The 12309-nt window shown below is 40.5% G+C and overlaps 1 protein-coding gene across 2 annotated transcripts in view; it reads left to right on the top strand.

Moving 5' to 3' along the window:
* WWC3 (WWC family member 3) overlaps positions 1–12309 on the top strand; it is a 187119-nt gene that overhangs the window by 75033 nt on the left and 99777 nt on the right. For both annotated transcript variants that reach the window (XR_013223763.1, XM_077294744.1), the window contains exons 3-4: positions 1058–1261; positions 7024–7100. Coding sequence is in view for 1 of the 2 variants with exons in the window: in XM_077294744.1 (XP_077150859.1) it covers positions 1058–1261; positions 7024–7100 (281 nt within the window). In the remaining variant the exon portion in view is untranslated. The remainder of the gene's footprint in view (positions 1–1057; positions 1262–7023; positions 7101–12309) is intronic.

Below are 12309 nucleotides of genomic sequence, written 5' to 3' on the forward strand. Positions count from 1 at the left end.
CTCACAGGCACCTGTTCTAATATCCTGGGTCAGGTTTTTGTCAGTTTAACGAGACTATGGCCATTTGATTGTAATATAGTGATTACCTGACTAGACAAAACGATTGTTTTAATGACAATTTAAGATATTTATGAATTTGTTCTAAATGACCTTTTCTTCCTTTCTTTATTAATTTTATTTCTGGAGATCCCTTTTAAAAGGAACCTGACTGTGGATACAAGCTTCCCATTTCTTGGGCAGCATGTATCAGACACTGGCTGCATGATTTCAGCTAGGTACGATTGACTCTGAAGCGCAGCGGCATTTCACATGTATTGTAAGAGCCGGTAGGGACCAAACTATGTGATCGGCTAGTTGGACAGGTTGCTCTCCGGTGGCTTCTCCCTGCCTGCTACCCTTGAGTGACAGGTCCCACCATGTATGCGTGTATAGTGAGTGACCTGTCGCTCCATAGGAGCAGGCGGGGAGAAGCCACAAGGGACCTACCTGTACGACCAAAGCATTTCAGAGTCAGACATACCTGGCTGAAATACTACAGCCAGTATTTGATACATGGTAGCCCATGGATTAGGCAGCATGTATTAGCTGTCAGGTTCCCTTTAAGACTATGATTTCTCTATGGAATTTTTTACCTATTGCATGTTCTGGTAAGAAACATATCATGGTGTACACGTCACTGAACTGTAGAAAAAAAATGTTGGTGTTATATCTGGCAGTGCATAGACTGATCTGATGATCTTCTGTGATTAGACTGAGTAGAGCAAAAATATCAGATGCATCTAACAACGTAAAAATCACTTTATTCCCAACAGATTAGTAAATGACCGTGCACTGAGTGTAATTCTTCATTGCCCAGTTATCACAATTTGTCTGTGGTGCATCACGTCCAAGGTCAGGCACCTGAGGATTTCCATCCATCGAAGCCCAACATCACATATCATTGGATCAGTCTGAAATCAGTCACATGCTGACAATCTAATGAAATGTTTTCCTTTGGCATGTATTTCTAGCAATGCTCTCAGTTTAATATTTTGCATGTCTTCTTGTTGGCTTGAAGAAATCACACAAATTGAGGACCCTCGAGAGCAATGGAGAAGAGAACAAGAGCGGATGCTGAAGGAATATTTGGTTGTAGCCCAGGAGGCTCTTAATGCCAAAAAGGAGATTTATCAAATCAAGCAGCAGCGGTTCGAGTTGGCTCAGGAAGAATATCAGCAACTCCATGACCTTTGTGAGGATGACAATCGTTCCCATGCCAGTTGTGAGTACATAGATGGACCCTGTCTCTTATATCTAGCACAGCTTTTCTGCAGGAGCAGAACACTTCTTCTCCATTAACGACAATGTTATAACGGAGTGTAATGTATAAGCCAAAGCATACTTTCTAGTCTTGTAATATGGATCCACAGATGGTCTTTTAACCATGCCGATGAACTTATGTTTTGGTATAGGCTGACGTACATGTTTGGTCAAAATTGTGTTCATAGAAATACATATACTGTTATGCTTCTGTGTTGGTGTTTTGGGGTGTAATGGGAACTACATAAACTGTTTATGGGAACCTATTTTTTACCACAATAAAGTGTGTTTTTTTAATTTACTATACATACTGGATGTTGGCAATATGCACATATACCAACATCCATGACGGATGCACCCTGTTCAGATTTCCGGAGAGTCAATATGAGAAGCTAACTTTAAAGGAGTTCTCAACTACCCTTATATTAATGACATATCCTAAGGTAAGTCGTCAAAATGAGATGTGGGGAGTCCAACACTCGGCTTCCCCAGTTAATAGCTGCTTTGGCAGTGGGCCAAACAGTGTGACAATGCGGTGATCTTCTGCTCTTTATATCTTCGTAGCATTAATATAGTGGCCATAGTGGTTTAGAAAGATTAAAACTTCAGGCATGTTCCTTGTAATAGAATAGATGGGTATCATGACTGATTGAATGTGTTAGAAATCTATATGAAAAGCTGAAGATTTTTCTAGTATACTTGTGCTTTCTGAGGGTTTTTCAAAATTATTTAGTATATTAAAAAGAAAGAGGTTAAGTTCCCATGGTGAGTTATTGGGGAGTTTTTGACGCTATGTATTTTTGCTACACCAAAAACGCGTTGTATTTCATTTCCAGCAAAATTGATAGAAATCTCATGTCTGCACTGGGTTTTTTTTACGCAGTGTCAACTGACCTGGAATTTGCAACAGAACAATTTCTCTGGCAGATATGCTGAGCTTTAGGTATGGATTTTCCCTATAGAATTGCATTAGATGCAGAGAATCCGCAGGTAAAAAAGACATACGAGTTAAAAACGCATGTAATCTGCACATTACTGTTTCAATAACTTTTGCCAACCTGAATACTGGGAAGTATCAAAAACAAAGCAGCTTTATACCAAAAAAGAGCTAAAAACCTCAGCGTCAATAATGAAATAAAAGCACTCAAAAACTTAATGAAAAAAAAGCAATAACCTGATTTAGACCTCTTTCACACTAGCGTCGTGCACTGCACGTTGCTATGCGTCGTTTTGCAGAAAAAACGCATCCTGCAAAAGTGCTTGCAGGATGCGTTTTTTTCTCCATAGACTTTTATTAGTGACGCAGTGCGACGCATTGCCACACGTCGCAACCGTTGTGCGACGGTGCGTCGTGTTGCGTCGGACCGTCGCCACCATAAAACGTTGCATGTAACGTTTTTTGGTGCGTCTGCAGCATTTCCGACCGCGCATGCGCAGCCGGAACTCTGCCCCCGACTCCCCGCACATCACAATGGGGCAGCAGATGCGTTGAAAAACAGCATCCGCTGCCCCCGTTGTGCGGAGCTTCCACATTATGCATCGGTGCGCCGCAACGTCGCGTTGCGACGTGCAGTGCACGACACTAATGTGAAAGTAGCCTTAGGTAATAGGTGCAGAAATGCTGCCGGAAAACTGCAACGTTAAAAACTAACCAAATACTCATCGTGGGAACATAGTCTTAGTCTCCATGAGATCTGGCTCCAGCTAAATCATATGTGTCGTTATATTTCACAATTCACAGTTCAATCATTATTACCTACGACTCTTAAAACTGATGTACTTTCTTTGTAAATCCAGTTCAGAGCAACTGTATAATCCCCCCCCAAAAATGACATTATGAGTCCAACTAAAGGTGCACTCGTAAAATGCTCTTTTTTATTTTAGCCTGGGAAAGTTTTAAAAATATTATCAAGCCATTCCAACACAGATGTACACAGTAAGTATATCAGCCTCACCGGGTCTAACAGATCAGCTAATAAATGTATGTAGTTTGTATTGAGAAATCTGGCAGTTGATTTTCTTTCTTTTACACATAGCACTTTTCCAGAAGAAGGTTGGACATATAGGACCTTGTGATGTATTCTTAGTTTATAGACTCGCCATATGCAATCAAATACAGAGCTGCAGGTCCAATCATCATGTGTAATAGATCATAAAGTAATAAAGTGAATTTACTTTCCAAAACGTTATTTCTGTTTCATAGACAACAGTGGCGTATTCACATGTAGCTTTAATGGTGCATCCAAAACCCGCAGCAATTTTTGCTCTGTAGCTTGGAGCTACTGATTAAACAACAACAGCATTTTGCTGCAAAGCTGTATATGATCATAAGCCATGTTTACCATATGTTGGCCATAACTCAGAACTGTGGTTAATTATTTGCCGCAACATTAGCTTGTCTCGTGAATGCACATTAATGTGATCACATTTCTTTTTCTTGCATGTCTCGTAGACTTAGTAGTCTGGTCGCTGTTTTCCACTCTTTAGATAAGAATGTCATCTGGCAGCGGCCTATGTGTGTAGGCCAAACCTAAGACAAAGCCTTTCTTTATATAAACTACTGCAACCCACATGTTTGTTCCCACTGCGCTGTGTGAGCTAGTGATGGCGCATACATAACTAAAAAGGTTAATATTTCATTGGAGTCGTTTTCAAACAAGCGGATCACAGAGCAGAGATTGCCTTAATGTTATCGCACTGCCGAAGTCGTCATTTCTTAAAACGCTGTGTATTATAGTTTATTCCTCTTCTCCTCGTGGAGGTTTTCCTGTAGTGAATCACAGCCACCCACATACTGTATCACACGTCTTCTTCTTGTGTTATGTCAGTGGTCGCGCTCTATGGATGAAATGACCAGGGAAGGTGATGTCATGGGAGAATGTGGAGTAGTTGCAGTAGTTCTGAATTTATCTCTGTGCCTAATATTACCAAGCAGAACAAATTGTAGTAAATAACAACTCCACCCACAGATCCAGAATGATCTTTTTCTTATTATATCCAATTTGTCTGGATTATTTCAATAAAAAATTCAAATTTTATGTTCAAAGGTTCATCAGAACTTAACCAATAGGGTGCAGTCAGACGGCCGTATAAATCCGAGTGACATAGGAACACTGTGCACGGACTGGCCGGTGGCTCTCCTGACCCGAGCATGGCAGCTGCATAGGAATACATGTCCCTGTCACGCTCAGGTCTGGAGAGCCGCCGGCCAGTCCTGTACGGCTTTCCATTTCACTCCGATTTATACAACCGTTTAAGTGCGTTCTTGCATGATTTTGTAGTTTTTCAGTCTGATGCACACTAACATCACTCTTGCTACAGACTTACTGTATTTCTGCTCATTTTTTAGCACTTTGTAATATAATTGTCTACGCTCCATAATGCTTTTTTGAATCTCAAGTGCGTTATTCTTCTTACATTCAGTGCAACTAGCAGAATCTTTTGATGGAACTGATCTGATCATTCCTCATAGATCTCAGAAACACAGCTCTGCCAAACATTAAGAGACCACCACATCAAAACCCTCTCATGGGCAGCCCAATCTCCAGACCTGAACTCCATTGAAAATCTCTAGAATGTAATCAAGAGGATGATTGATAGTCACAAGCCATCAAACAAAGAAGAACTGCTTTTGCCCCAGAAGCAGTGTGAAAGACTGGTGGAAAGCATGCCAAAACGCATGAAAGCTGTGATTAAAAATCATGGTTATTCCACAAAATACTGATTTCTGAACTCTTCCTGAGTTAAAACATTAGTATTGTTGTTTCTAAATGATTATGAACTTGTTTTCTTGGCATTATGTGAGGTCTGAAAGCACTGAGGTTTTTTTTATTTTGACAATTTTTCTTTGTCAGAAAAAAAATACATAATTTATTGCTTGGAAATTCGGAGACATGTTGTCAGAAGTTTATAGAATAAAAGAACAATTTACATTTTACTCAGAAATATACCTATAAAGAGAAAAATCAGACAAACTGAACATTTTGCAGTGGTCTCTTTATTTTTGCCAGAGCTGTGCAGTATATACTATTGTTTTAAGGACTGAATATGGACCCTCATAGTTGATGCCAACTACTTATGTGTGAATGTGAATGGGCAACCTGAGTGTCACAAAACTGACCTCTGACCCTGGTAATTACCGGTTAAATACTATTCCACTACAAAAAAAATAAGTAGAGCATTAAAGCTACAGTAGGTTGCAGCAGAAAGTACTTTAAAAGGAACCTGTCACTAGATTCATGCTGCCCGAACTATGGGCAGCGTGAATCAGACCCTGGGAGCATGATTGCAGCTAAGTATGTCTTTCTTTGTAAAATTGCAATGTTTCAGGGAAGACCTGGTTTAAAACTCCAGCTGTGGACTATTAGGTGAGAACTTGCTAGCCTTGCACCGTCTCTGGCCTGGTTCTTCCCGCATCACTCAAGGTGATTGACAGGTCTCTTCCTTGTGTGTACATAGAGTTATACCTTTGACTCACCTGGGTTGGGGCGAGGAGAACTGCAGTGGACTAGTCAGGACTCTCCCTATAGTCTCCTGTTGGCTTTTCAAACTACCGTATGTATTCTCTAAAAAATTGTCTGAAGGATTTCAGAGGAAAAACATACCTGGCTGCTTTCGAGATCATGCTCTTCTGATTCATGCTGCCTCTGGTTTGGTTAACATGAATCTAGTGACCCGTTCCCTTCAGTCCTGTCACAATATGTTGTATGCAGGATTAGATGGGGTTTTCACACTTAAGCCATCATCACATATCCTTGCATCGTACTTGACAAATTTTGATGATAGTCATCAAAGAGATTGTCAGTTTAGCATCACAAAAATCATATACAAGAAACCTTCCAGAAACACTGCTTTCAGGTGATTTTTGTTTAATCTTGGGGATTTACTGACTCTTCAGAAAGTCCAGGAAGTCTCCCACATCCATGAGTCATTATTACCTGTACCCAGGCTTGGACTGGCCCCCTGGGGAACTGGTGAATCCACCGGTGGGTCCCTGTATTTGACACAATACACCACATACACACCAAGCCACTAATTCATTGTTCATTCAATCATTCATTAATTTAAAATACTACCCAGTTTATTACATAGGAGCATAGGTAAACTTGTGAATGCAGGTATTGGAATAGTTGCATGCACGGTAGTTGAAATTGGGCTCTGAGTCAATGTAACTGCTAGGCCCTAAGCACCCAAATCTGACACTGACAGGACCTCTATGGTGTTGAGGAGTTCGGATGAAGTGATGATCGAGCTTGCTCGCTGCTGGGTTTTACAACTCTAAGCCGAGTGACAGGATTTGTCTGGGAAACTGAGAAATATTACTATATGCTATTTCTTTTTGTACTTTTAATTTTACTGCAATTTTGGTTTATCTCATTGCACAGTAATAATGTACTCTTCTAGAGGACTATACAGTATACAAAAATGGTTAGTATACTCTAGTACATGAAATGTAATACTGGTCCAAATAGACCTATATTGTAAACTGCGTGTCATGTCATCAGTCTTGTGTAATCAATGCCTTTCTTGTGGAAAAAATGAAAGAACTAGTTAGGCAGGACAACATATTTGGGATCTGTCTGATAAAGATCTTTAAAAACTATTTTTCCCTCAAGTTTTCCTGTGTCAAAGACCCACTTTGCAGTTTTGTTAAATGTGTAACACATTATTTTATTACTGTCTTCATTATCACATTATTAATAATGGCTTTTTTTTTTCTTTCAGCTTTTTCAGGGTTTTCCACAAACACAAAATATGATCCACATCAAATCAAGGCTGAAATAGCAAGTCGGCGAGACAGGGTAATTGAAAATATTGCTTTGTTATGCTTTGTTATGAAGGTGTTATCTTTGTTGAAGAAAACGCTGACTATCATCTGTATGTTGTACTTGTGCCTATAATCTTGAAGGGATTGTCTAATCTTAAAGAAGCACTCCTCCCATCAAAATTTTTATCCTCTTAATATATTGCAATCATCATATTATATAACCCTGTGTACTTACAATTGCTCATTTTGCCTTTCTACCAAGCCAATTCTTTTCCATTAGATCTATGATATCACGTGATTATAAACTGACTAGCTGAATCCTTCTAAGCTCTATGTAGAAACAGGAGGTAAATTTTCCCTGCACAAGTCATAAGTCACTGCAGACTATGGCAGGGGGAGGAGGGAGCAGCTGACTCAGGAATTCAAGAGAGGGATGATTTCTGCAAGGACAAGAGACTTCCTATTTCTACATACAGCAGAGAACAGAAGCATTAGGGCAAAATGAGCAATAGTAAGTACACAGTGCTATATAATATGGTGATTGTAATAAAATAAAACTGATGAAAGTGCTTCTTTAACAAAGATTAAAATATTATTTTATCTTCTCAAGAACAGAGATTTTTAATTCTGTTGTCTACAGCTTTTTGACTAGTGGCAGAACTGTAGAAAAAAGACATGGAGCGCAGATCTAAAAATCATTCATTGATCGAATGCTGCTAGGCTAAAATTTACAAAACTGTACATGAGGTTCTTAGTTTACCATTCTGGTTAGGCTGTATGAAGCCCACTGCCACGTCACGGCGAGCCTCTCAGTGGGTCCCTAACTTTTATAGCCTTAACCTGGTGCCTGAGTCTCCATGACTCCAGGCCATACTGCCTCACAGGTATAAAGCAGCAACAATGGCCGCCATACAACACCAATACCAAGCAGCTTGTTGACTAGGTCCCTGGCCACTACTGCAGTCTATCAAAGGATCAGGGGTGGCCAGGTTCCTAGACATGGAGTGCAGACCATTTGCAGACTTTGTTTTGAGTTTGCAAACACAGCTCTGAAGATAGCTGGATTGCTGGTTGTGACCAGCTTCGGTTGCCTTGCACTCCTCCAATGCTGAAGTTGCAAAGCTGTCCCTCCTTGTAGCATGGGAGAGAGCACAGTTTGGACCTGCAGTGCAACCATGCCACCGATCTAAACTGTCAGTCTTCCTGTGCGCACTGCCTCCTGCAAACAGAAAGATGGGACACCTTGGAGCGTTATGCTCCTAAAAAAGAAGATGGAACAACCTCCTTAAAAGGGTCTACTTATTCTTGTTGCACCAACATTTTTGAACGTTAGTTGTGTCAAGTGCATGGCTAGCAGAAGGTGCAGCCCATAGAACTATGTGGGTCATTTTTTACATAAAATAATACCATTATAGAATAACTTTCTTTGCAAGGTTGAAAACTTTTTCCCAAAGTTGCATTTGTTGGAGCTGAAAAGTGACACAGGGCAGAGTAATTATCTCCCAAAAGATAAAGAGGAGAGCGAAGGTGGCTAAAAAGCTTGATTTGACATGGTTTACCAAAATCAGTGAGCAGAAATACAACATTTAGGAGAGTATTCTTTAATCAATTCATCCTTGACACCTTTGTCATTTAACACTAATATAATTAAATTGCTACATTTTAATGAAGAGAATTTTATGGATGTGTAGCTTTTGCAAATATAGTCAGTGTTGCCAAAGATGCAAAAGATTTTACAGTTGCGTAAAAAAGTGTTTACCCCATTCCTGATTTCTTATTCTTTTGCATGTTTATCACACTTAAATGTTTTAAATCACCAAATTGATACAGGAAAGAAATATATCTTGGTACCGTGTTAGCCAGTAGATAGAAAAATATTTAGAATTGAGAGTCCTCAGTGGTTGATACCTTTTAATGGCTAACTGAAAAGATGGTAACAAATTGCAAGCTTTCGAGACTACATACGTCTCTTCATCAGGGAAAGACTAAAACAAATTCTGAAGAATCACATATTTATGCACAACATAGTATAGGAAAAAAAAAAAGGGAGAGGGGAAAAAAACCATGGATAAGCCAGGTGACATGAAGCAGAATTACCATGGGTGATAAACAGTTACGTCCATAAATATTGGGCCAATTCTTAGATAAGGATTGTTTTATTGTCCTGTGATTAGGGTCTGGTTCTGTTGTGATGACCCCACATGGTCTGATGGGCAAGTTCATTAGTTGATGTAAAAAGACATAAATCCGTGTGACACATTCATTCCTGCATTTAGAGTGTCAAAGGTCGTCATCAGTTTATATTCCCAGACTCTCCTGTCTTTCTGCGATTTGAAGTTACCCTTTAATACAAGTAATTTCATGTCCATATGTTATGATTTGGGAGACAGAAATGTATTGCCACAGGTAGATCCATTCTTTTTTCTCTTATTGTATGGCGATGAGAGTTCATCCTTGGTCTCAGTTTCTGCCCTGTCTCCCCTACATACAGACCCCCAGTTGGACATTTAGTACAAATAATTAGGTACACCACATTAGAAGTGACGCAGCTGAATGTACCTGGTATCTTGTAGTCCTGATGTGAATTGGGGATCTTTATCTTGTCCGTGGCCATTATAAATGGACAGGTTTTCCATTTTTTCTGGTTGCAAGGAAAGGTACCTGCAGCTGTTGGAGAGGACAGGGAGCTCTTGACAATGATGCTTCTTAGATTTGGTGGCTGCCTAAAACACAGTAGTGGGGGGTCTGGAAAAATTGCTTGTAGTCGGGCATCTTTTTGCAGTAAAGGTTGTAATTTCCGTGCAGCTCCTATTAGCGCCTCCAGATTTGGATTGTAGGTAACTACTAGAGGTACCCGGTTATTTTCTTCTTTAGTTTTGTAATGTAGCAGGTGATTCCTTGATATTCTGGTGGCTCTTGTGATCTGATTTTCAATTGTTCTTGGATGGTAGCCCATGGTAGACCATGTGGGGTCATCACAACAGAACCAGACTTTTTTTTTTTTTTTTCTATACTATGTTGTGCATAAATATGTGATTCTTCAGAATTTGTTTTACTCTTTGCCTGATGAAGAGACGTATGTAGTCTCGAAAGCTTGCAATTTGTTACCATCTTTTCAGTTAGCCATTAAAAGGTATCAACCACTGAGGACTCTCAATTCTAAATATTTTTCAAATCACCAAACAAATTTAAATATTAGCCAAAGATAACACAGCAAAACACAAACTGTAGTTTTTATTTGAAGATATTTATTGTTAAGGGAAAAAGAAATCCAACCCTACAGCGCCCTGTGTGAATAAGTGATAGCCCCACCCCAATTAAAATATACCATAAATTGACTGTGGTTTATCGCATCTTTGGAAAGCGGAGTTCAAATTCCTTAGCCACACTCAGGCCTTATTACTGCGACACCATCTCAATCAAGGAATCATTTAAATAGGACCTTCCTGACAAGTTGAAGTAGACCAGAAGGTCCTCAAAAGCTAGACGTCATACCGTGATCTAAGGACATTCTGGAACAAATGAGAAACAAAGTAATTGAGATCTATCAGTCTGGAAAAGGTTATAAAGCCATTTCTAAAGCTTTGGGACTCCAGCAAACCACAGTGAGAGCAATTATCCACAAATGGCAAAAACATGGAACAGTGGTGAACCTTTCCAGGAGTGGCTGGCCTACTAAAATTCCCCCAGAGTGCATCGACGACTCATCCAAGAGGTCACAAAAGACCCCACAACAAGATCCAAAGAAATGCAGGCCTCACTTGCTTCAGTTAAGGTCAGTGTTCATGACTCCACCATAAGAAAGAAAGTGGGCAAAAATGGCCCACATGGCAGAGTTCCAAGATGAAAACCACTGCTGAGCAATAAGAACATTAAGGCTCATCTCAGTTGTGCCACAAAACACCTTGATGATACCCAAGACCTTCAGGGTAAAACTCTGTGGACTGACTTAACCAAAACTGAACTTTTTGGACGGTGTATGCCCCATTGCCTCTGGCATAGAAGTAACACAGCATTTTAGAACATCATACTAACAGTAAAATGTGGTGGTAGTGTTATGGTCTGGGGCTGTTTTTCTGCATCAGGACCTAGAAAACTTGCTGTGGTAAATGGAACCATGAATTTGGGCTTCTATCAGAAAAAAACCCGACTGATAATGTCCGGCCATCTGTTTGTGACCTCAAGCTGAAGCGCCCTTGGGTTATGCAGCAGGACAATGATCCAAAACACTCTAGCAAGTCCACCTCTGAATGGCTTAAGAAAAATAAAATGAAGACTTTGGAGTGGCCTAGTCAAAGTCCTGACTAGAGATGAGCCACCTCCCTAGGGTTCGGTTCGGTTCGTCGAACAGGGAGGTGTTCGACGAACTGTTCGTCGAACGTTCGACAAACACCGTCGAACCCCATTGAAACCAATGGCAGACAAACACATACACATACAAACACATGGAAAACACATAGAAAACACCTTAAAAGGTGTCCAAAAGCTGACAAACTGCTCAGAAGACACAACAAACACATGGAAAAGTCACAACTACGTATAGTCATGCGAAAAGAAAAGAGGTGGAGGAGTAAAAGGAGGAGGAGACACAGATATAGGCATGTCATGCCCTTCTAAAATCAAGAAAGGCTGGAGTAAAAATCTAAACTCACTCTACCAACACCCAGACGTCTTGACAAAAAAAAGAAAAAAAGAAAGATCTTTAGGTAGAATGGCGGCAGGTCCATTCAGAACACTTTGCTTAGAAGACGTAGTGGTACCCCCGTTGGGATTCAGACTAATCCACCATTTGTCATATCCAAGGGGCCTTTGACGAGGCAATCAGGCAGGTCAAGAAGTTGGTAAGGGGCACCCTAATGGCCAAAACAGACATTGAGGGGGCGTTCCGGTTACTACCTGTGCCTCCGAATAGTGTCCTCCCATTGGGCTGCTTCTGTGAAGGAGCATATTACATAGATCGCTGTTTGCCCATGGGGTGCTCCATATCCTGCTCACTATTTGAGGCATTTAGTTGCTTCCTCGAATGTGTCGTCATGGACGTTTGTAAGGCGGCACATATTATCCATTACCTCAACGACTTCTTATGCCTGAGCCCAAAAGATTCGCCACAGTGTGAAAACACGCGGTAGTCCACCTGTAAGAATGGGTGGGGTACTCTGCTGAGTAGCAGAAATTGCTACTAGGCCCAAAAGGATTTCCTGGGCTAGATGACGTTACAAAATAGTAGTTAGGTAAACAGGCGG

The sequence above is a fragment of the Ranitomeya variabilis genome, chromosome 3, assembly GCF_051348905.1.
Source record: "Ranitomeya variabilis isolate aRanVar5 chromosome 3, aRanVar5.hap1, whole genome shotgun sequence".
Classification (NCBI taxonomy): domain Eukaryota; kingdom Metazoa; phylum Chordata; class Amphibia; order Anura; family Dendrobatidae; genus Ranitomeya; species Ranitomeya variabilis.